This window comes from Rhea americana, unplaced genomic scaffold (genome assembly GCF_003343005.1).
Source record: "Rhea americana isolate MKP2758 unplaced genomic scaffold, rheAme1 scaffold_32, whole genome shotgun sequence".
NCBI lineage: Eukaryota > Metazoa > Chordata > Aves > Rheiformes > Rheidae > Rhea > Rhea americana.
In genome coordinates this window covers 1,648,035-1,671,730 of record NW_028186446.1, presented here as the reverse complement: position 1 = coordinate 1,671,730, position 23,696 = coordinate 1,648,035, and the positions used below count along the sequence as shown (strand labels likewise).

General features: G+C 37.7%; 2 protein-coding genes across 4 annotated transcripts in view; both read right to left on the bottom strand.

Annotated features, from left to right (window-relative positions):
- Positions 1–284, bottom strand: part of CFAP69 (cilia and flagella associated protein 69) — a 30,082-nt gene extending 29,798 nt beyond the window's left edge. Inside the window, exon 1 of the mRNA XM_085310563.1 lies at positions 93–284. Within this exon, the coding sequence (XP_085166689.1) occupies positions 93–284 (192 nt within the window). The remainder of the gene's footprint in view (positions 1–92) is intronic.
- A 3,321-nt stretch (positions 285–3,605) lies between these two features.
- On the bottom strand, positions 3,606–22,840 carry STEAP2 (STEAP2 metalloreductase). Of its 3 annotated transcripts, none has more exons than XM_085310474.1 (5): positions 20,860–22,840; positions 18,425–18,950; positions 16,473–17,000; positions 14,695–14,859; positions 3,606–8,088 (listed from the first exon to the last, which is right to left on the bottom strand). In XM_085310474.1, exons 2-5 carry the CDS (start codon positions 18,914–18,916, stop codon positions 7,804–7,806), a joined length of 1,470 nt encoding a protein of 489 aa, XP_085166600.1. In that variant the 5' UTR covers positions 18,917–18,950; positions 20,860–22,840; the 3' UTR covers positions 3,606–7,803. The 3 variants fall into 3 exon arrangements, with proteins under 3 accessions (XP_085166600.1, XP_085166599.1, XP_085166601.1); XM_085310473.1 differs by lacking the exon at positions 20,860–22,840 and adding an exon at positions 20,476–20,681; XM_085310475.1 differs by lacking the exons at positions 3,606–8,088; positions 20,860–22,840 and adding exons at positions 9,379–11,782; positions 20,476–20,681.
- Positions 22,841–23,696: the final 856 nt, after the last annotated feature.

The window sequence follows — 23,696 nt, the reverse complement described above, 5'->3', positions numbered from 1 at the left end:
CGCCGCACGGGCAGTCGCTCCTTCTCATACCCTCGGTTATGAACGGCTTGCACAGCTCAGAARACCGCTTCTAACCTCCCCATATAACGCACAGGTCGGGCTTTTCCCGCTTGTGGGGGAACTGGAAGACAGCGGGTGGTGGATTCCTGAATTTTGCCCGCGAAAAAGGCACGATGAGACGCCTCTCTSGACAAACTGAGGCTTGGGCTGCCCGCTCTCCTGGCAGCCTTCTCTGGGGTCGTCTGGCTGTAGGGAGGAGGGAGGGAGGAGAATTTATTCTGCATAGACCAGTGCCAAACGTGGACGACTAGAACAGAAGTGGAAGAGGGGATCTGGATATCGTCTCCTTGCTGGCAGCTCTCYGGCCAGGTTTGCCGCGGCGCCTCTCAGCTGTGAACGTGGGCGCTCCTGTGGGGATACTTGCACTCTCCTGAAGGTGCCCTGATGCTGACGGGTGTGCGGTGCTCATCTGAAACGCAAGCTCCAGGATAGGAGTGCGGCTGAACCCGTYGGCTCCCAGTTGTCCTCAAATACCWGATTTCTTCGCTGAGTTGGGGCTGACGTGTGGGGGAAGAGGTGTGTATCCAGAAATGGCTGCAGCAAAAGGCCTTGTACAGTTCCTGTGGCCACAACAGTCTCCCATGCATGGCATAGCACAGGTGCTCTGCTGGGCTGCTCCGCTTGGTTGCCCCTTAGTAGGATTTGGAGAAGTGATTGATAATAAAAACTAGCAAGAAAACCCTATGGCTTCACCTATCACCAAAACATTACTTGCCCTTATGTTTCCCAGCCTGCTTTTAAACCTGCTGTTCCCCTCCCACTTCGTACCCATCTTCTTCAGTGTAAGATGCGTATCAGGTTTAGTGCTTACACATGCTAGATTCTCTGCSCATTACAGGAAAAATGCAGAATGCAGCATGTCCAAACTTTCTATACAACTGGTCATCCTGTACACAACTGAAACTCTCCACAGTGATGGCAAAAATACAGCCTAGCACAGAACAGATTTTAATTTGGAATGTGCAGTGACCACCTTGGCATCCTTGACCTCCTGAGTTGCTTTCATAGGAACATAGGTGACACAAGGGAATGAACTTATTGGAATTGTAGTGCATTCACTTAACGAGACTACACAGCTGCTAGCTGGGGACTGGTGCTTGACCTTTCATTCATCCAGGGACCTGTGGATGGCCTGTCTCCATTCCTTTAACCAGTTCACCAGCCGTTCCATGAACATTCATTTCTTTAAATGTGGGTGACCATATTCTCAGCTGTAGTCTAGCATCCAGGCCTACACTGGATGGAACAAGGAGATTTCTTACTAAGTATTTGTTTGAGATATATTGTAATGATAATGTTTACAGGACAGCAAGCAGTTAGCACTGGACAAACTGGATTATTACTATTTTTCTTTTGCTTAGTGTCCAGATACTTACAGATGTTCTATGAATTCAAAGGTTTTTTGAGTCTATGATATAAAGCTGAAATGTATATGTATTGTGGCTTAAGTGTGTATGGTTTGACTGACAAATATATATCTAAATTGGGCAACCTAGTCTGTAAATTATAAGCTTAGGTCACATGCCATTTGTTGGCTGAGTGTTCCAAAGATCACACTGCAAAGGTCCATTTGCTCACTGAGCACCTTTTTTATAAATGAAGCTTTTAAAACTGGGATGAAAGCTACACTGTGCAGGTTTGACTCCAGGGATCCTGCTGCCCTTAGCAAACTGGCAAATGCCCATCCTCAAAAACATGCAGTCAGTTCTGAAAATATTTATTGAACAGCTTTTCTGCCCCAGACAACAGGCTTGTATTGTATTGTATCGCATCTACCTCTTTCATTGATGATAAATAACATTATGCACATCAAGGCTATAGTACCTTACCTCTGAGAGTTTTAATTCAGAAGTGTTAAGTACTAAGCCTTACAAATACTAAGAAATATATTTAAAAAGTAGGCTTGATGTAGAGATGATTTCTGTTGTGATCAAGGACAAACTCTTTTGGAGTAAAAAGACATCTTAGCAAATACTGTCCTTGAAGTAAAGTTAAATTACATAAAAGTGAGACTGTGTAGTGTAATGTGCAGGACACACAGCTGTGTATTGCAAGATCAGAGTTTTGTATCTAGCTATGCCATTTATCTCCTGTTGACTTTGCGGAGAGAATTATTTCCTCTCTCTTTATTTGTTGTCTTACCTACTTAGGTCATATGCTTTCGAAGGACTGTATTCTGTATAGGGTACACCTTTCACACACTGCAAGGGTGGGTCCTCAGCCCCAGCCAAGTGATGTCCTTTCCTTGGCTACTTTGAAATTGTACACTTTTTCAAAGCCATCGGCACTGTCTCTCAAATCTGACATTAAGCTCTTTAAAATATGGAGAGTGGTGTCCTCCTAAGAAACAGTCTGTAGACTTCCTGTCTTCTTTTGTATTGTTTTGTTTTGGGGAAAAGGGAAGGGGAGCAAGAAAGGGGCCACATAGAAAACTGCATGCCTGTACTGCCAGATCTCTTGTGTTTGACATCTACAGAATGTAGCCAAGTTCTGAACATACAGAAAAAAGAGAAAAGCTATGAAGTGGTTGGCAGCAGACTCAAGCTTAAACCTGTGAAGTCAACAGAGCTTCCAACACCTGGATTTATCTGCTTCTATCATCAGAATACAGTGTATAGATCATTTGGTGGTATGGATCTTATGGGGATCTTGACACTGATCTTTTTTTTTTTTTTTTGTCAGAAGCAAGCATAGCAAATCACAGTATACAGGTTTATGTTTTTGTATAGCACCAGGTACAGTCTGACAAAGGCCTAAGTTGAAGTCCCAGCTGCTAGCATAGTATCAACACCCAATAAAACAATCACACTGATACGCCAAAATAAGGCAAAGTTTTTAAAAAGCTAGGAAATAGATATATTTTGGACTTAAAACATATCTAAATCCCACTGCTTCTAGGAAATGGTTTTGTTTGGGAATCTGGGAAGATTATATAAGTTAATGTGAAAGAAATGTGAATCCTGCCAGCCTCTCTGACTTTTTGCACCCTGACTTCTCGGGACTCAAAACAGTTTATGCTCCTGACCTCTAGTCTGGCAGGATTTCACCTCAGGTGTATCCTTTTCCTCCTCTTATGTTGGTATAAGCCTCTTTGAAACAAGGTTATATACTTTCAGAGTTAAAGATTGCAAAGTGGTTCCTCTGTTTTTCACATTTAAACAGTAATGCTTTCGCACAAGCATGACCAAACAGGAAGAATGTCTCCACCTGGCAAACATACTTTTGCCAAGCAGTCTCACTTTTGCCACAGATGTTTGTCCAGTGACCCTGAAAACTGGACTGAACATAYGTTGACAGTATTTAGTGTTCACTTTGTGTTTTGAAAACATGGACAGCACCTTACTTTAGGATAAGGGATATGGTTCTCCAGTATATTTCTGTGAAATATCAGTTACCCAGCCATTGCAAAACAAACAAATCTGCTCTTCAGAAGTATTTTTATGAGCTCACATCCAAGTTCTAGTTCTCAGAGAAAATGTGAATCAGAGCACAGATGTATTATATATATATAAAAAAAAATTATGCATAAGAAGAAAAAACYCAAATATCTGACACTGACTTTTTATTGATTTTTGTGTAAAACAGAGTCTATGGAAAAATAGGTAAAAGCATTGCTAGTAATTTATAATAGCCCTGTTCAGAGAGACAACACAAACAAACTGACAAAGTCTGAGTACACAACTGCAAAGAGAATACCAGGAAAACACTGCACATGGGGGACATATGTTCACTGTAAGACACTGCCAGCATGGCATGAGAAACAATATATAATGGAAGAGATCACTGTTCAAATCAGCTCAATTGTCACTTATTTTACAGGCTGCAATATAGGTAATTTAAGCAGTATCATATAGTGATACAAYATCAATACTCCAACGTTATTCATTACATTTATAGAAAATACTGCAGGATGAACATCCAGTGAATCAAAATATCTGTATTAGGAGATGCACTGTCTGAAAGGAACTATGCATATGCATCACTACCATTGCATATATTCATCTGTACTGTTGAAAATTTTATACTGAAAATGTCAATCTAATCCTTACACACATGATATATCTAGCTTTGAATTTATCATATTAAGAGGAATGCTGTTTCCTAACTATATTTATACCTGTGAAATTTATAACCACTTGGGAAGTTGTTGGCTTATAATAATTAATATTTTCCCTTAATACTAGTTGGGGAGCATGTATAGCTAATTACATATGGACACATACATAATATTTTATAGCTAATGTAAAATAAAACAATATATATTTTCTCATGTTGGTACCTCATATAATGCACAATGTTGTAACAAAAAGTTAAACATGGCACCAAGCTAGATAGGCAAGGAACTTAAAAAACAGAAAGAAGAATCTCAAATAATTAATCTAATTCTAGAACATAGTTGCCATGATTAATGTAACTGTACAATAAAAATTAAGGACAAATTCGGAATCCATAATAGAACTGTATTTTAAACAATGTTTAGAAAAAATACCTTAATATCTATAGAAAACAAACAACATTTAGCTAAATACCATTACAATGGTTTAACGCATAGAGGTTTCCATTTTCTAATTTTGAATATGTAATATGATGCGTAAAGTTCTGCATTATATATCAAGCACTATTTTGTTTTAATGGAATACTAATGACAAGAAGTGAAGGTTTTTTTCACATTAGGCAGGCCATCCCTACAGTCAACAAGCAGTTTATATAATGCTACACAAACATTTTCATAGCAGGCTATTCCTCTAAATATGTATTTATTCCCCTAGGTAACTAAGAAGTCCAAATGAATCTAGTTGCTTATCTTTAGGCAATCAACACTGGACTTTTAGTCCCAGGGCTTTTTCCTCAAATCTTGACTCTACGGAGAAGCTCTTTTGCAAGCCCTTCTATAGAAATCACTGTGTTTGTTTAATCATGTAGGTAGACTCCTTTTGTGACTAAGTATTTGCAAGATATGATAGATATTGTGTAGTAAATGCATGAGTATCATTTTACTTTCAGACTTACAGTATTTTCTTCTCGGATAGAATTAGTCTTTAAAATAAAACTACAAAAGATTAAATTGCAAGTCAACTTGAAATTCCAGAAATAAATATATGGCCTAACAAGGAACCATATATYTTTTCGTAGCACAGCTATTTCACAAAATGTCTCTATATATTTTATCTAAAAATATCATCTATTTATATTCTAATATTTATACTTTAATATTTCAACCTATCATGTAACTTATAAAAATCAAAACACATTTTAATTTCATATAATTACAGTTTGAAAAAAGGAACAACACATCACTATTTTTTCCAGAAACCTCTTGCAGTTCAAAATTTAACAATTTAAACATTCTTGAAGGATTTMATGGTGACTTTTTTGCATAGGAAAGAGGGCAAATACATTTTTCTATATACTGTTTGCACGAGGCAGTAAAAACATACGGACTTTGACAGTAATAATTAATTACTACAGTATCTTAGTTCTGCAATGTGATCACTGTTGCATCAAACAAGAATTAGATAATTGTAGGGAAGATGAATGTTAATTATCTATTCTACAGAGGTGTAGAAGTACTATAAAATAATAGCAGTGTTTTTAATTTTTAAATGTAATCAGATTATCAACCAGGAATGGTTTCTCCTCTAAATTTATTCAGAGGTATGAACCTCTGCTCTCAATTAACCCTCCAGTTCTATGATTTTAATCCATGCATAGGAGTAGGGCAGATGCAGCATGGCATTTATCCAACTATAATTCTCCAAGACTCCTCATATGCTAATATAAATCATATATGCTGTTTCTCTAACATGAAACTAATATGAAAGAATTGAGAGTTTTATGCAAACAACGCAATGGATTTGTGAAGATTAAATCCCTCTCAGACTACCCACGAGCAAATATTCCTGCAAACACCTGCATACATGAATAATTATAATTAAGAGAATAGTTGTACTCGTCAAACCATTTATGTTAATGAAGATCTTTTCTATTAATTTGGGATTTGGCTGTGCTTGACACGAAAAAGTCCATATGTCTCTTGACTGCAACAAACTGCAAATATAAACAGGCCTGATGTATAAGTTTGAGGAACATGTATACTACAATGAAAATAAAATTGTGGCAGATACTTTGAGTTTAAAATGAAATTAAGAATGACTAGCATGAATTCTTTGGATTTAGGCTGGTGTAACTGAGAACAGAGTTTGACTCTATTCCTGTTCTATGGAGCTATTGGTTTCATTGTGAACAGTTTTAATGAGATTTACAGAACTAGAGATGTTCAAGGGTAAACTCAAGATTAAGCAGTCTATATTTCTGACATGTATCATGACAAATTCTTGCAAACAAATAAGTAATAGGTGAAGATTCAACTAAACTAAGCCAGATTTCCTAAACGGTGCAGAAACAGTTATGAAAAATATAATTGCACGCAAGTAAAGAAAATCAGGACCAAATACACACTCACTGAAATAAAAGTTTCACTGATTTAGCAGGAGTAGCCTGAAGGTAGTAAGTTGAGTTTGGCTATTTCGTTAGAGAAGAATAAAACCTGATAAATCAGTAGTAATAAGTAATTTTGAATTTTCTTTTGAATCCCATAGGAAAGGCAAATGCCAAGTTTTAGAAGTAAATTTTCGTTTTGATGATTTATCAATATATTTAAAGTTCTGAGGTATAAGAATATTAATTTTGTTTCTCAAAAATCCAGGCATATCCCACAGATACTTGTAAAAGTAAGACTTTTATATAAAAATAGAAGATTGTATTTGCACAAGAAGATACTAGGATTTTAAGACAGACTCTGGGAAATTCATATACAATAACTGAAATTCCAGTGTAGAAACAAACAACATGAGTGTTGTGATGCCTCCCTGTTGTATCAAGATACTGGAAGTTTCACAGTGAAAATGGATTTTTATTGTTGCAGACTTCTCAGTATTTGCTGTTGTTGCTGTTGCTGTTTTAATATATATCCTGGCATTTCCAAATCATTCTAAAAGCAAAAATTAGTTGCTTGTACCTGCAAGTCCTTCTATGCTTATATAACATTGTTTTGAATTTTCCTTTATGAAATTTCATCCTCATATGAAAATAAAGAGATGTTAAAGGTCTAAAAAAAATCTATGTGTTACTTTGAAAAAAAGTCCCTGTTAGCATAATACATTTTGGTTACAGGATGCGTAATTAGCCCATAATTGAAATTTTCTTACATATTCAAATCATGGTATGGTGCAAAACGACACAAGAATAACATCTGTACATGTGCAATACATAATCACAAATTATTTTGTTGTTTCAAAACCTCATTATTTCCTGAATTATTAACTCTTTCAGTTCATATTCTGAACTCACTAACCAAAAAGTGTGGTTTTAATAAAAGAAACACTGCCCAGAAAATGTGGTATTGATAAACAGCACTTTGGCACATATACTCTGAGTCAAAGAAATATCTAGAAAGCATGGTTATAATGAAATATTTTTGGTGATAAAACTGTGCAAAAGAGCATTAAAAATTTTCACTTATCATCTGCCCTCTATAATTTAAAACAAAAATATTTTTGTAGTTTTCTGAAGTAGCAGGCTGGTAGTTATAAATTTCTCATAGCTTGATTGAGAGCTTGCTTGAGAGCAAGTCCACAGTGACTTTACTCATACATTAGATAAATTCCTGAAAATTTAAGACACCCACCGAAAAAGAAAAAACAACAACCATCTACAACAGTGCTAACAAATACTAATCAATCATCACATCACAGTTATCCTTTCTGGAGAGAGATGTGGAACAGACCCACTTGCTTCTTCCATAATATGGCTTTTTTCCCATCCTCTTCTAATTCTCCTCAGTTTCCTGCTTACACATGGCAAAAGTAAAATGACCTTACCTAGAATTACAATGGAAGGCAGAACAAGGGCAAGAACAAAATTTGGTGGTGTGTAAAATCTGTAGTATTCTTCTTCAAAGGCTCTTTTCCACCCGTAAATCAGTACATGGAATGTACTTATGAGCAGAGCAACATATCCAAGTGTAGACTTTGAGAAAAGGGAAAACAGGGGGGAGTGGGAGGGGAGAAAGAGAAGAGATAGTAACACTTGATCCTTAATGAGACAACTCCAAACCACTATTTTAATATTTCTACTAGACTACAGTCTCTTACCTATGTATTACTTCAAATTAGCAATATGCAGTCTTATGTTCTAATGCCTTGAAAATTAAGGACTGAACAATATCCTCATTTACAATAGATCTGATAGCATCTATAGGCCTTAGTCAAAACTGAAACAAAGGCATGGTTTGTCCAAATTCTAAGTAATGGAAGTCAACTACGGGACACATTTGCAAGTAAGGAACAACTCCAGTCAAGTTACTGGAGCAACTGTGACAACAGCTGTGATTGCAAATTAAGTTCTCTGTTTTTTAAACCAGAAGGGTAGATTGTTCTGCAAGAATCTGTGTTGATTATGGAGCAATGCAACTCTTCAGGAAGAGATGTGGATTTATCAGTCCAGATTTTTCTTGCCCTGAGAGGTTTGTTTTGTCCTGCATTCACTTGTTTGAAGTTAAGATAAATGATTGCTTACCTTTCTCCATCAGCTGCTGCCTACTGGTTAATGGGAATATTTGGGCTATAGGAACTGTTTTGCCACTTTGCAGATGGCCTCTTCACACAATTTACAGCATGCGAGAGGAGATAATGCTAGCAGGAGGCATTTGCCTTTCCTGTGAATCTGCCCTTCTAAGTGCCCTGTAATAATACTGCTCTATAGACATAGGTTTACTTATATAAATACTTATATGTAAATACTTTTACTTTCCCTAGCAATAGTAAAATTACTGTTGTGCTTTGAATTCTGCCATTTATCAAATGAAGACAAACACTTTTCCATCAAAACTGTAGTTACGTCTAACTTGGTTTAGGAAACATTCGTAGAAAATCATCAAAACACAAAGGATGAAAATTATGAAAGGTAACTGACTGCCAAGATTCGCTTTAATTCTAGTAAAAATGTGGCAATGACATACCCTCTTTCTGTCTTCATTTAGAAAAATACAGCCTAAGGAGCTATAATAATTAGTGCAAGAATTAATTTTTTCTGCTTCAAGATTAGCCAGTTTCCAGGGATGGAGAATGTTTCAGCTAAAACCATTTGCAAGGATTCACATATGTGTATGTTATGTACAAAAAAGGAAAATACTTTTATAAATTTCTGCAGATTTGTACCAGATTTTTTAATTCTCCAATATTATGCATTATTTTACCACTGCTTTCCAAGTCATGATGGTAAGTTTTAGATATGCTGCAGCATTTTGTTAAAAACAACAGTTTGCTTCCAAAAATATTCCACATGAAAATGAACAATCTAAGGCAATTATTTGTGTATATAAACAGAATATGCAATATCTGAATGGAAATTCTGGTAAGAAATTTGGAAAGCAAATGATACTATCAAACAATGTTCCAATATGTTATTTTCAGATTTTTGCTACTATGACTGTCTTGAAGTTATTGCTGTTATATCGTTGCCACCAGGGAAAAGGGCATGAGTGAATCATATCACTCATTTCTTTGTCAGACTTACGGATGTAAACTATAACAATCCTTGGAAAAAGAAACAAGAGGGAAATGCCATAGAGACTCTTCCCAGCCTTTTCTAGAACTTTATTTACGCTTATTCAAGCTTCACATGAAAGCTACAATTTTGACATGATATCATGTATGTCTTTTTGTCTAATAGTCAAAATGGAACTTCAAAAGTATATATGAACAGTTAGAAATAACAGTATGGGACAAGAAAAAAAGAAGTGATGCACCTCTATTCAGTTCTACTTCYTAWCTGTGGAAAGTTGCTGTATGCTKCTTTGAAGTGCTGGTACATTATGTATGTATCAGCTCATTTCAACCACTCATATCTTAAAATCTCACACCACACACTCCTAGAGGAGCTGCTGCTGACAATGTTTTCCTCTCATAGGCTGTAAATTGCCTCTGTTATCTTATTTCTGTGCTGTGCTTTCTACAGTAAAAACACTGCTTAGCTAGAAACAGGGTATTTTCCATGCAACTTTGCATTTTGCACTCTGGTTTGTTTAATCAGGCCAGATCTGCACCAGAAAGTTCCATTAAAAGCATTTATCCCTGCATACAGCTTTTGACAATGACTTTTCCAGAAGTACATGCAAAATTGGCTGCCCTTGCTAGTTAAGCAAAAACTCACRAAAACAGGCTCTGTCAGTACAACCRTAGGGCACTGCAGCCTAGAAGTGTTGTCCGCATCACACRTTAGTGCTCTGCCTGTGCGGCACTTCCAGTGCACAGCATATTGAAACTGCTTTAACGGATTTCTGAATCTTGAGGTCAGGTTCACTTTTCTGTTCAGTTGTAGAAGCTTCTATTGCAAACTGATTTTTTTTTTTTGAAGACACAATAGCGCATTGTTTTTAGTCTCACTGCCATGTCACTGGCAGCAGCGCAGAGGCTGAGCTGATTGACAGACTTGTGTGTTTGTTATATAGACTTGGCATTTGATTTTTCTGTGTCTGCAGATGTTCAAAGACTTTGGCAATAGCTCTGCAGCAGTGAAATGAGGAACTTGGAAGAACTAACTGAGTTTGGATAGAAAGTCATCAGCTAGTACAGGAAAAGGCACTCTTGGGCAGCTAAATAGTAAAAATAAAACCATTTGGTAGCACTGCATTGTACTACAAATCTTGGCCAGTATGAGGTGCAGGAAGCCACATTCCAAAGTTGTGCATCCCCATAAATGCTAACATGAAACATATTTTGATTATTGAGAAATAGAAGATGTTTGTGCTGTGGAAGCTATCAATTGCTGGAAAGTTGTCAGTTTAATACAGGAACAGTGAGCAGCTGTCATTCTGATATACAAGGTTATTTTCTCCTGTACAAGTTTAAGCCTGGCCAATGTGGAAGAAGGAATACAGGGATTAAAAACAATGGACTTCCTAAACTATAGTGGTGCTTTAGGTGGCATATATGTATTTCAATTCTATCATCCTTTCCTTGCTTCYTAAGAACTCAATAGAAAGTAATGGATATGGCTACGAGAACTGGAAGATCATTTACACTGATGTTGCCAAACAGAGGCCAAGAGGAGCACAGAATGCCTACATCTTTAAGAGCTTTTAAAAGCAGCAAGAAGGAATATTTTTCCTCAACTGATAAATTCACATCGGTGAGTGAACTTAGCAATATTAGCTGCAAGTCTTGGGAAGCCTCTGYCTAGGCTCTAACATGGCTGCTGGGAAGAGAGGAAGAACATCTTTGGTTGCTTTGTTTCCTAATCTTCCATAATACTATGTTGCTTGGAAACTCAGTAATAGGTTAGCGCATTTCCTATGGACCTCACAACTCTTTTAGATCTTCTCTGTCTTCCACGTTTTGTTTCTTTTCCTTCCTGATCAAAGTCAGTTTTCCAGCCAGTGCAGGAGATTCCCTGCCAAGGCCACTGAGAAACTGGACAAACTGTCATTGTTTGAAGGAGGGTGAAGAAAAAAGGCTGTAATGGGTAAGGGAAAAACTCCCTAAAATGGTACCAGAAGATGCACATACATACGGAGAGACACAAAGTGGGACAAATCTGCATCAGGATTTCTTACCTTTACAATGGCTGAGTAGTTCCAAACCACATATATATACAAAAGGCATTTTCCAAAGTCTACATTTATACATCATAAGCTCCATATTCCTCCAGTAACAGGATATTGCTAAATGTACAAACAGGTTGTAACAATTTTGGCTAGAATCTTACTCAAACTTGCCAAATACCCAGGCCTTAAATGACCAGCTTCTTTACTGTGAGGGAAAACTGTTCTGTCCTAGTGTGAGAAAGAAGGCAGGGCAGCCCTTCCTGTATGTGTGAGGGCAAGGCTTTAAAAATGCTGGCTCCAAAGGCTTTATGATTGTGTTAACAGACAAAAGGAATATCTACAAAAAGATCAGCTTCGTATTAGGCAAATAGCAGTGTGACTCCTGCTGATTTTTGCTAATAAAGCTAAGCTTTCAAAGCCAGTCTGCCCCGGGCACTGTCACTGAGTGGTGTGGTTTGGATTTGAATCCATAGATTGAAAAACCAAAGCAGTAGTAGTTTATGTGTTTACATTATATATTTACAGTTTAACTAACAGCAGCCAAAGACTGAAAGTCCAGGTGCAGGACTGGTTGCAAACATTTTCTGTTTTCCATGTATTTTATGTGAACACTGAAGGACTGTTTTCAATAAATGTCTTATTCTGTTTGTGATGAGCTGGTTTAGGCTAGAATTCATATTGCTCTAACAATATGAATTCTCTTATTTCTTGCCCATGTCTATCTTTGTTCCTTATCCAACTATATTTTGAAGAGAAAAAGAAGAGTACTGAMGTGGAGTTTAATAAAACTGAGGAATTAATTTACCAGCCTTAGCTTCTTCCCTGCTTCTTTCCTCAGTGAACTCCATCTCTGCATCATGTTAAGATGCCTGCAGAGCTTTGTGCAATGTTTCCACTCTCTAGGATCTCCTAGTGAGCAATTTCTTCATCCCTGTCTGGTTCTGTGACTCCTCCCACTGGATGTTATGAGCATTTCTCTATGATTCATAAGGAAATAATCAGATATTTACTTAGTGTAGCAGTCAGCTCTGTACAGCAGCAACTCCCAAGTTTTCTGCTAGTCATTTAGCATCTGGTAGAGCTCACAGTTCCTTCCTTTTGCCTCATGATCCAACTTTCTTATATCTCTTTCTTCTTTTTCATACTTCCCTAGAATTAGTGGGGCTTGTACTGCTGCTCCTCTCAAAGACTTTTTCCTTTGATCAAGCTGGCTTGAGTTTTTGGAACTGCTGCCATCTATGTTGCCAAAATCCAAACTAATTAAGACAGAGGCATTTCCAGAATGACTGGGAATGTCAAAGCCRATGGTGATCTCTAGACAAAATCAACATTCACAGCCAGAGTTCCTTTACAGGATAAAGGTCCTACACTGTGAGATTCTTGCTACAGGGCTGTTCAAACCTGCATAGGCAGCGGTGGTGGGGATGGGTTTCACTCAAGGCCTGTACTACTGGAACAAACAGTATAGTCTATTTTCAAGACTTATGTTCACAATTATTTTGTTCAGCCTGAATCAGACTTTGCCAGCAGGACTCAAGACTGAGTATGTTTTAGTAGTAAAATTCTTTGGAGTAGGCCAGATCCTTATTCTGCTCAAACTTATTTACTAAAATGAGCAAGCAATACTATGTTGTTCTCAAAATGGGGAGTGCTGAAGCGAGAAACAAGCCGGTATAATCACATCTGCTGCGATTATACCGGCTTGTCATGTCTAAGATGCAAAACAGGAGTTCATGAATTCTTCTGGCAAATCCTCTCAGATTCAGACTAAAACTGGAGACCTGACTGCTTTCTGAGTCATCTGAGAYGATTATTGTTCCACTCCTTGTCCCCCCTCACTTAGGAGAAGTGTTTGTGCATGGAATTCATGGCTGGATGAAGGCATCACCTCACTCATGAGTGAATATGTATTTTTTCCATTTGCACTAAGATTTTAGGTCACACAGCAGCATTACTACYGTCACCCTCATAGAGAGATCCTAATGGCAAGGATGTTGCAACAGTGCAAAATGTCTATTTACTGCCTCTGAAAGCTCAAAACAGTGAGTGAGAATAACTAGTTGTGTCAGGGGAACACTAATTTGAAAAACTTTTCAGGATACTGCTTTGGTAGGTATAAATGGAGCCTTCCACCCACAGAAACTCTAAGAGAAGGTAAAATATTATTTCACAGACAGAACACTTCTGGCAGCTGTAGCCATCAGTTCTCCATCAGTCCCTTTAAAATGCTCTATGTTATGAAACCCAGTTCAAGCCCTGAACAGTGAAGCAAATGTCTATGTTGAGAAGGTAAGGATTAGTCAATAGTGACAGGATTGAAAACTAGACAATTTCATTACAGTGGGTGTACGTCCTAAAGCCATTAATCAGATAAGACTGAATTAAGACTAGAGTACTGAGCCCCAAATCCCTCCCCAAAATGCCACCCAGACACCCATATATATAATTAGTGATTTTATCACAAGACTAAATCCTAACGACATTTTGTATCAATGACTGTTACTTAAAATCAATGCTAATGTTTGCAAGAAATATTAAGTTATGTATAAAGCCTTCACCACCTTATTTCTTAGTAATTTATGCTGTTTAGGTCTGTCTGTAGTAGATATTTATCTGCAAAAGGAGGAGAGCAGTAAGAATGTCAGGACTAGAAGACCACCTCTGCTTTTAATAAGCAAAACTGTTGCCTTCAGTGAGTTAGTCCATGTTCATCTAATTTGAATTTAACAAGGAATTCTAACAATGGAAAAGGAATAGATTCATGCTCATTTGGTCATAGCTGTGTTGGTTCTTTAAGACCAATAAGAACAAGAAGTAGATAATTCCTGTTCTATCACTCATAAAATGCTTAATATGCATTCACAGATATATATCTGCTGAGTAAGGATGTTGTTTTTATTAACTTACCAGGGGAGGGGAGAACCAATATTCTCTCATCATGTTGCAAAGCGCTTTTCATAATAATAATAATAATTACTAAAATGAATTCATATTCGCAACAAAAACCTCTTATTTAAAATGTAACACACCTGAATAAAACTGAACTCCCTCCAGTTTAAAGCACTGTTTACTGAAGGGATTGAAGTTACTGCCAGCAAAGAAAGTAATCCAAGACTCATTATTCCAAAGGAGATATACATTTCAATTCGCCACACTTCTTCCTCATTCCAAGAATTTTCAATATTTGCATGAACCTGATGAAGGAGCAGAAAGGAAGTCCTTTATTCTACAGAATATTAAAAATATCAACAAGTTATTTGGCTGAGTAAAAGCTTACAGTTGAAGGACAAGTATAAAATGGGGTCAAATACTTCAGAGATTTCCTCATGTCTTGGAGAAAAATGACTATTTTCGTACAGCTGGTATTAGCTCGTTAGATTAATAATATGTTAAACAGAGACACTTGGATGAGTAGGTAGAAGAAAATGTAGTATTATATACTAGTTATATTAATTATCTTGTTAAGACATATAAATCTGCATGTTCCTACATACTTTAGAGAAGCAGCTGTGTTTTTCAGACCTCAGCAACTTATATTGTATATCATAAACTGAGTAAATCTGCAGTTTGTTTTTAGTTTACTACATTTAGAAATAGCTTTTCATCATTTCCTATTATTGCTTCAGGTCCCTATGCGGAGTCCAAGTTATTTTGTTTCTTTCACTGTTGACATCAGATATTTCTAAGATTGTTCTGCCTGAAGAGCTTTGCGAGAGAAGAAACTTGGGTTCTTAACAGTTAAGATGCTTGGATATTCAATTATTTTTCCATTTTCAGGTGGACTATGACAGCTCTTGAAAGTGGCTCACTACAAATACTAGTAAGTCAGATTTCTGTAACATTATTAAAAACACAATCATTTAATAAAAGTATCAGCAGGTCCTCTGCTAATACTAAGTGTGAACATCTACAGTTCCTTGCTGCCTGTCTTTTGTATTTTTGCTCTTTCTGCCTTTCTTTTAAATTCATTTTTTCATGTTAATCCTTCTTTTAGAATTTGTGCACCCAAGCCTCTTTAATTTGTTCCATTAGTAAGATTTGACTTCCTTGGTTTGCTTTTTTTTTTCCCTGTTCCATCTCTTTCCTGCAAATTTTTTATGCTGAGTGGCAATGCTCCTTTTCTGTCATGTTAGAGATGACAACAAGCTATCTCACTGAGAAGAGCAGCAGACCCTTCTCTACAAGAGGATAGCTTTTCTGGAGATTGCTTCAGTGTTACGCAAGACCAACTGCTCCTGGGAACTATGAGTCAATGTCTGTTGCCTGTAATAGATGACATTCACAGAATTTCTAATGAACAAAGTATTTTTACCACTGGTCCAAAAAGTTACAGAGTAACAGAATTTTTATTTCTTAAACATAGATGTATCTGTGCACATTATCTACCCTTACCACTTTTTCCACACTTGTTCTTCACACTTATGATACAATAGTATGATATGACATAATATGTTGATGATATACATATATCCCCCATATCCTAAGAATACACAGAAAGGAAAACACCTCAGGAAGTCAGACGTTTCCTCTCATGTTGTTTTTTCCTATCTATCCTATAATCTATTTCTGTATATTTCTATCAGAAATTTAAATAGAGCACCCCCTTGATTTCTCTTACCAGACAAACTTGGCTGCAGCTTGCTCCACATGGGGCAAGCACAATGCACAGATGTTTCTTTTCCTCTTCCTCCTTACTAAGCACTAGCTATGCATAAGATAACCCTAAACATATTGTGTTCCTGAGTCACATGAATACAACCAATGCATTTTTGGCTTTGGTTACCTAAGCAAGTACAGATCAGCTTACCTGTTGATATGCCATATTGAGGAACAAGTATCGCTCTGATCTCCTCATAGGTAAGCAGAGGCTATATGCCACATGAACTGTTGCAAAGAAAAAGCTGAGCAGTCCAAGCTGCTTTCGACATTGCAGCCAGCTCTCCAGCCAAGGTGGAAATCGCCTATACTTAGTACCGTAGTAAAGCTGATAAGCAGCTGCAATAAGTCCTGACAGATATACTAGAGAGAGTAAAGTGATAGCAACAATTGGTAAAGTCTTGTTCACAATYTCAATGGGGATCTTGTAAAAGTCGCTCTGCTGATTTCTCATATATGGATGGAYTACATCTCTGACGAAAGAGTAGATGAAGAAAAACGTTGCCAAGCTAATAGCCATCACTACAGGTCCCTTCCACAGTGTGAACAGTCGCAGAGGTAAATTTTCAATCTCCTTTGAAGATGACAACGCCCCCAAATCAATAGGAATAAAATTGAGCTGCCGGGCAAGCTCAATAACTTGATGACGAGCTGGAACATTGTTACTGCATATATAGACCTGTCGGGAAAGTCAAGTGAATTGTTTGTAGTCAGAGMAATAAAGATTAAAAGAAACTTCAGAGCACCAAACCACAACACTACAGCTGAAACTATACATTATTATCACAAGTTGTATCACCAAGATGAGATATGGAAACAAAAAAATGAATCCCTGAAGTACAGGAGTCTCTCAAAAAGACAAGAATCTTGCCCGATAACCCTAAAATAGCTATAGCATCAACAGAACAAAAAGTAGAGAACTGTGTAATCTCTTTGTATAATAACCTTAGCTTCATTTCACAATTAAGATTTCCACAAAAAATCAATCTGTTTAACAGAAAAGATAAAAAAGAAATAAAACCAGCAGACAAATAAGTACTTCTTCTAAAAATCAGTTTATTACGTAGTGAAAGAAATGTGCTGCTACAAAGTACTTTTAACTCCCTTTAAAATCTGCATTGGGATAGTCTGCCCATCACTGGTTTCTGAGCATCTTCATTAGCACATACATGATCAGCTTTCATGRAAGTCAATTACTTATAGTGCAGTGCTRTGCTGAAAGGGGTTAGAAACAGTGCAGTGGGGTTATTTTTATAATTATGCTGATTCTATATCAAATGCATTCAATTTAAAATCTGCCTAACTCAGTCTCTGGAAGTCACATTACACCTTCTAAAGGTGTGAAGGACTGGYTTCCTGCATAGGCGTAAATCCTTTGTACCACTCCAGCAAAACATGAAAAACATAAAGCTGCTTTTTCTATATGCAGGGTGGATTTTGAGGATATACTAGGAAGACATTTGAACGTGACGTTCTCAAGCAGTCCTGGATCAGATGAATGATCACTTATAAACAYATGCGCTTCCTTCTGTTTCTTCGTATTTATTATCTTGAGACATTATAAAACCTAAATAGTGCCTTTCGTTCTCTTTGCTGTTACTTGCACTAAATGCAAGGAGTTAAAAAAAATGCTTACCTCCCAAGACCTGGCATTAGGATCTAAGATTTCTGTGCATATCTTTCAACAGTTTCAATCATGTGAACCAACGCCTAAATTAAAATTTGTTGGAAATATTCCCTCTACCCTTGTTTAGARCTTAGGAATAAGAATTAACGTTTCCTACAGAAAACATTAAAACCCTACTCATCTCTTCTAACTACAGTCAGCTAAAGTCAGTGTCTAGTCTAAGCTAGATCTTCTACATTTCCTCTACAATCTTTAAAGACAGGCATCCCAGAGGACAATTTGGGCCACTAACTCTATATGCCTTAYTATACGTGAACTGGACTCTGCAAGTTTTACTGACCATTAAAACTTAGACTAAAGATCCAACATTTCTGATAGATCAAGTCAGACAAGGTGAATTCTGGCTGTTTACGCCAGTCAGTTCCTGTCATTTTAATATTATAAAGAAATTAGAYGAATACAAATACAATACCTACCTGTCTGCTGGCATCCTTTGGTCCTAACTGCAATGACCAAGCTGAAATGACATTGAATCCTTTGACAATCASAGAATCTGGGAAAAGTGATGCCAAATACTCTGCATTGGAGTCTGGATACTGGTCTACTCTTGTATTGTTGCTGACATCAATCAGAATTTTACCAGCAAGTAAATGCTTGAGGTCCCACAAAGAAGCATAATGTTCTCTGTGTATGGCTACGAAAATGATGTTTGTTTTTGATATTGCATCTTCATGATGAGTGACATCAACCACATGAGGAAAGAACTCGGCAGCAAGTTTAGGGTTTCTGCTTCCCACGACCACAGGGTACCCACATCTGATGAGCCTAATGGTCAATGACTTGGCAAAGTCTCCACTTCCAATGATACCTATTGTGATCTTACTGGCATCCTTGATGCCATTGGCAACATTTGGTAAAAAAGTTTCATTGTGGTTCTTAGGACTTCCCATCATAGAGATTGATTCCATACTTCCAATGTACCACACCTACAATGATTTTTTTCTGGAAAAGAAAAAAGAAACAGAAAGGAACAGAAGGAAAAATGCAGTAGAATACCTTTTACAAGACATTAGAAATCATAAACACCTCTGGAGACAAAATCAGTGGTCCTAGTTCCTATGGTGTTCTATTTTCACCTTCATAAATTATGCACTAATTAAGTCTGTCTTGTAATTGTCACATACAAATAAAACCACAAAATACCTCATGCACTTCAGTGATACAGTTATGTAAGTAAATAAAGATGGAGTGAAAAACTTAAACAAAAAAGGAGTATGTATACCTAGGGCAGTCAATATATTTTCAAAGACACTTGAACTAAAATCAGCAAATCAATGCAGGCATAGAGAGACATGCATGCTGTTCTTGATGGGGGGGRRRAARRAAAAAAAACGCAYATTGCAGAAGGACTTAGTGTCTCTGAAGAGTCTGTGGGGAGACAGCAAKGAAGTTAATGATTAATAAACAAAGAGGAAGAGAACGGGAGCACTGAAGGGCAAGCAGTTAGATTTTGTCTTCACATACAGTATAATCTGTTAAATAAGAGGTAGCTCTTTTGACATCCTTTCTGAAGAATACATTTATTATATGCTGGCATCAAACTGTCAATGATAAATATCTGATTTAGAGGGATTTAAGTATGAAAAATTTTGATCTTAGTTGTACTGTACCTCAGTTATCCTGTCTATAAAATTGAGGTTATGATTCTTTTAAGAGAGGACTGTGATGAGAGCTATATGTAAAGATCTTGCACACATCACACACATATTATGTGTGATTATTTTGGTTATGTCTGTTGATTTGCCATGACGAATCTCACAGCTATTTTCAGGACTACACTATCYGAATTTTCTCCAGGGAACATAACAAACCTTATGTGAAACACAAAAGGGTGGAATCTGGAAATCYCAATAATTCTATTCCCGTTTTATTTTCCAGTAACAGGACACATATTGTTAAGTATTTGTGTTAATGTAGCCCCTCCGAGCTCCTRTTGCAGAAAAAGCATACTGTGCCAGGCATTGTATGAACATAACAGCATTCTGGTGCTTACCTCAAAAAGCTTACACTGTAAATATAAACTTCAAATGCTGGAAACACTTCTAATTAGCCAAACTTCCCAAGGGTTTTTCTAAGTAAGAACAGAATCTACCCACCYCTCTTCCCACATAAGTTGCATAAAGAATTCCACCACACATATACGAAAGAGTAGYATATTAAAATGTGCTTAGGCAGAGAAGTAGTGCTAATTTGTGTTTCACAGTATATGCAAGGTTTTCTTTAATTCTTAGATCTTTGTATGATGGCATAAAATATATAAGTTGCTTAGAATAAGCTGAATAAGATGCATTGCTCGCATATTCAGGTTCAGGTGCAGGTGCTAACATAGTAAAGTTACATTCATGAGGCACGGGGAAAAGTAGGAAAAGCTTTTCTTGTARTATCAAGTGTGGCACTTTGATTTGTTGATTAGAATTCTTAATTTCTCTATTGTATATAGTGGAATTGTGAATAAGTACACACTTACAGCTTCTCTGAATGATATTTTTTCCATCTTCTCCCATTCTCCATCTTCAGCTATGCCAGAATATTGGACCAAAAGATAACCTTGTGCTCCTGAAGCTATTAGTCAATGTAATAATCAGAATAAATGCGTCTGGGAAACTAGGTAACCACAGAAAATATTAGAGGACAGATATAACTGGTTTCTGACTGTCATACAGACAATGAGTTCATGATATCTGGATTATATTAAAAGCTTATGCAGGGTATATCTATGGTATCCTATTACTAAGATATGAAATGTGTATGTGACAAATGAAGGTCTGCAACACAGGTGATATCAGGTTACACAGTTCTGAGAGGAAAACAGATTATAATGGCCAGGAAAAAAAGGTGCACACATACTCACCTGTCAGCATGGGAAATAGGCTGCCCATATGGATCCAATGGCAAAGACAAGGAAAGTTTGCCAGGGCCTTTTTTGGGGATCACTAATGATGCTGCTAGGTCTGACCTTGGACAAATCAGGATTTACTACAAATGCAAGGGTAAAGTTTGAGGGACATGGGTCTCAAATATGCTAAACTATTTTCTGTGGAAGGAAAAGACCAGACAGAGAGGAGAAATCCTGCAGGCAAACACATTGGACAATAATCTATGGAAAGCTAACAGCAGGAAGAGAAGAGTTTCATGTAATAGTGAAAGGGAAGACAGTTTTAGGACTCAAATTTGCTAATGAAGTAAGGGAGACTTCGAAGAGAAGCAGTGGCTAAGCTCATAGATAATTGAAAGAAATACTGCTGTAGCTTTGGAGAGGAGAGGACACAAAACTGCAGGAAAGCTAAACCAAGGGCAAAGAGAAAAACAGCCAGGCACCCTTCTGAATATCTCAGCTAGACATAAAACCAAACCAAACCAACCAAACAAAACCAGCAGGAAGGAAGTCTTCATATGAAACTATGGTTATGACCTAATCAGTATGGTGACTTGGTGAAACAAACCATAGGATAAATATGTCGGTATAGAAAGATGGAGCTTGCTTCAAAAGGACAGAAAGGGAGAAAAATAAAGTGGTTATGCATCATATAACAAGAATGTCTATATAACCTCTGAAATTAAAGAAGCAATGAGAAAAGGCAAGCTGACTGAGAAGGAGCAAAGAGAAAACACCAGATTGTGGCTTGGGAGGTATTGACAGTGGATAACATGAAAAGGAGGTGCTGGATGAAGCCCTTCCTGAACAACCCACCAATAGCTGATCCTGGTAATGGTAACTAATGCTTAGCAGAGGACTCTACCCAGCCATCCACTAGAAATATAGTATGTATGCTAAATAGCCTCCTACGGTTGACAATAACTTGGTGTTTCAGATATTGGAGGAGGATACTTTAGATTTCAGTTCTGACTAGAAGGAAAGAACTGACAGAAATTGGATTAAGACTCTAAAGATGGAAAATAATATGTGAAAGTAACCACGAAATCAGTACCCTAAGAAAAGATTCTTTTTGGAGGAGGCAGACAACACAGACTTTTATAGACTGAACAAACAGGAGGCAGATGATAGACTGAAAAAAAATCAACTTATCTCTTACCACATAACCAGAATGACATCCAATACACAAGCAAAATACCAGCATTTCCTGTACATGACTTGTGCACATCCAGGAACATAATGAAAATGGCTCTATTTTGATCAGATAAGAAATAAACATCAAATAGGTACAACAGAATATGTACGCATCTGTTGTGTGACTATAGAGGCCCATTTCAGTTCATGCCATGTGATGTGAAGGTGTTGTAAAATTTGGGGATAGAAAGGGAGTTCCATAAGGAAATGGGCTACCAGTACCAACAAACCATACTGCAGTGCACTTCTGGGTTTTGTCTGAAAGATCCTTAGGAAAGGGGGCATCAAGAGGTAGAACACGACGAATTGCTGTGGTGAGCTGAATTTGGCCCACTGGCCAAAGTTCCTCACTGTCTGTTCTAAGGAAAGAAGAGCGTGAGGAACAGAATAAAACTAACGAACTTCAAAAAAACAACATCAGGGAAAGGTAGGCATGATTTCTTGGCAAATAATCTAAGAGACGGAAGAGTTTGGGAAAGCTGGCAGTTACTGAAAGGGGCTATATTAAATGCACAATGGCAATTCAGGAGGGAGAGAGTGTGTAAGATTGCTATAACTGCATCAAGAGTGCTGTAATGATCTGAAAAAAAAGAATCACACAAAAAGTAAAAAAGGGCAGAAAGCTAAGGATGAGTAAAAGAGATACTGCTACCATATAGAGATAAAATCAGAACAGTGAAGGCACAAAAATGAGTTACAACTAGTAAAGGACATAAGGGATAACAAGCAAAGGTTCTATCAACATCCTAAGTGAAAGGAGAAGTCAAGGTTCATTACTTCGGAAAAAGGAACAAATTATAGGTGATAAAAAAATAGGCTTAAAGTATTAAATGCCTTCTTCAGTTTTTGGCAGAAAGGTTAATTGCGACTAGATATTTAATGAAATTAATTTTACAGGCAGACAGAAGGTCAGGTCAGAGTAGAAAGATAGAAGTTAAAGAGTAAAAGATAAAGATAAGATTAAGATTTTTTAAGTCAGCAGGCACTTACGAAATCCACCCTTGATGCTTACGGAAGGGAGGGAAGCGAGGGCTGAGAAGTCGGAGAGGACAGGAGAGGCGGACTAGCAGGCACTGCTGAAAGAGGGGAGCGGAGGGCTGAGGGAAGCAGAGACTTGTTAGCCCAACTTCAGTCTCTGGAAAGATTCTGCAACAAATCATTAAGCAATYTGAAAACACTCAGATGGCAAGGAGATCCAGGGCTGTTCAGGAACAGACTGTAACAAAACCAGTCTTCTTTGGTGACTAACTAGCTTACTGGATACAGGGGAGAGCAGGAGTGATACAATTTGACATTTGCGAGGCTTTTGACAGTGCCCTTAGAGAGGCTAAGGAAACGTGACCCAGCCGCGGCCCCCAGGAGGAGGCGCAGCGGTGAGACCTTGCCCTTGGAAGAACCACCACCGGAGGAGAAGAGAGAAGAGCCGAGGCGGAACGCCCGGCGGTGCCCGCACACGCTGCCGCTGCAGTTAATACAAACATCGCTTCTGCGGGCGACGCCCCTCCGCTCCAGGGCTCCTCACCGACACCGGCGGGCGCTGCGGGCGGCGGCGCGGCCCCGCGGCGCGCAAGAGCCTCACGACCGCGGAGCGAGACGCGCGGCGCGCCGGGCCGGGCCTC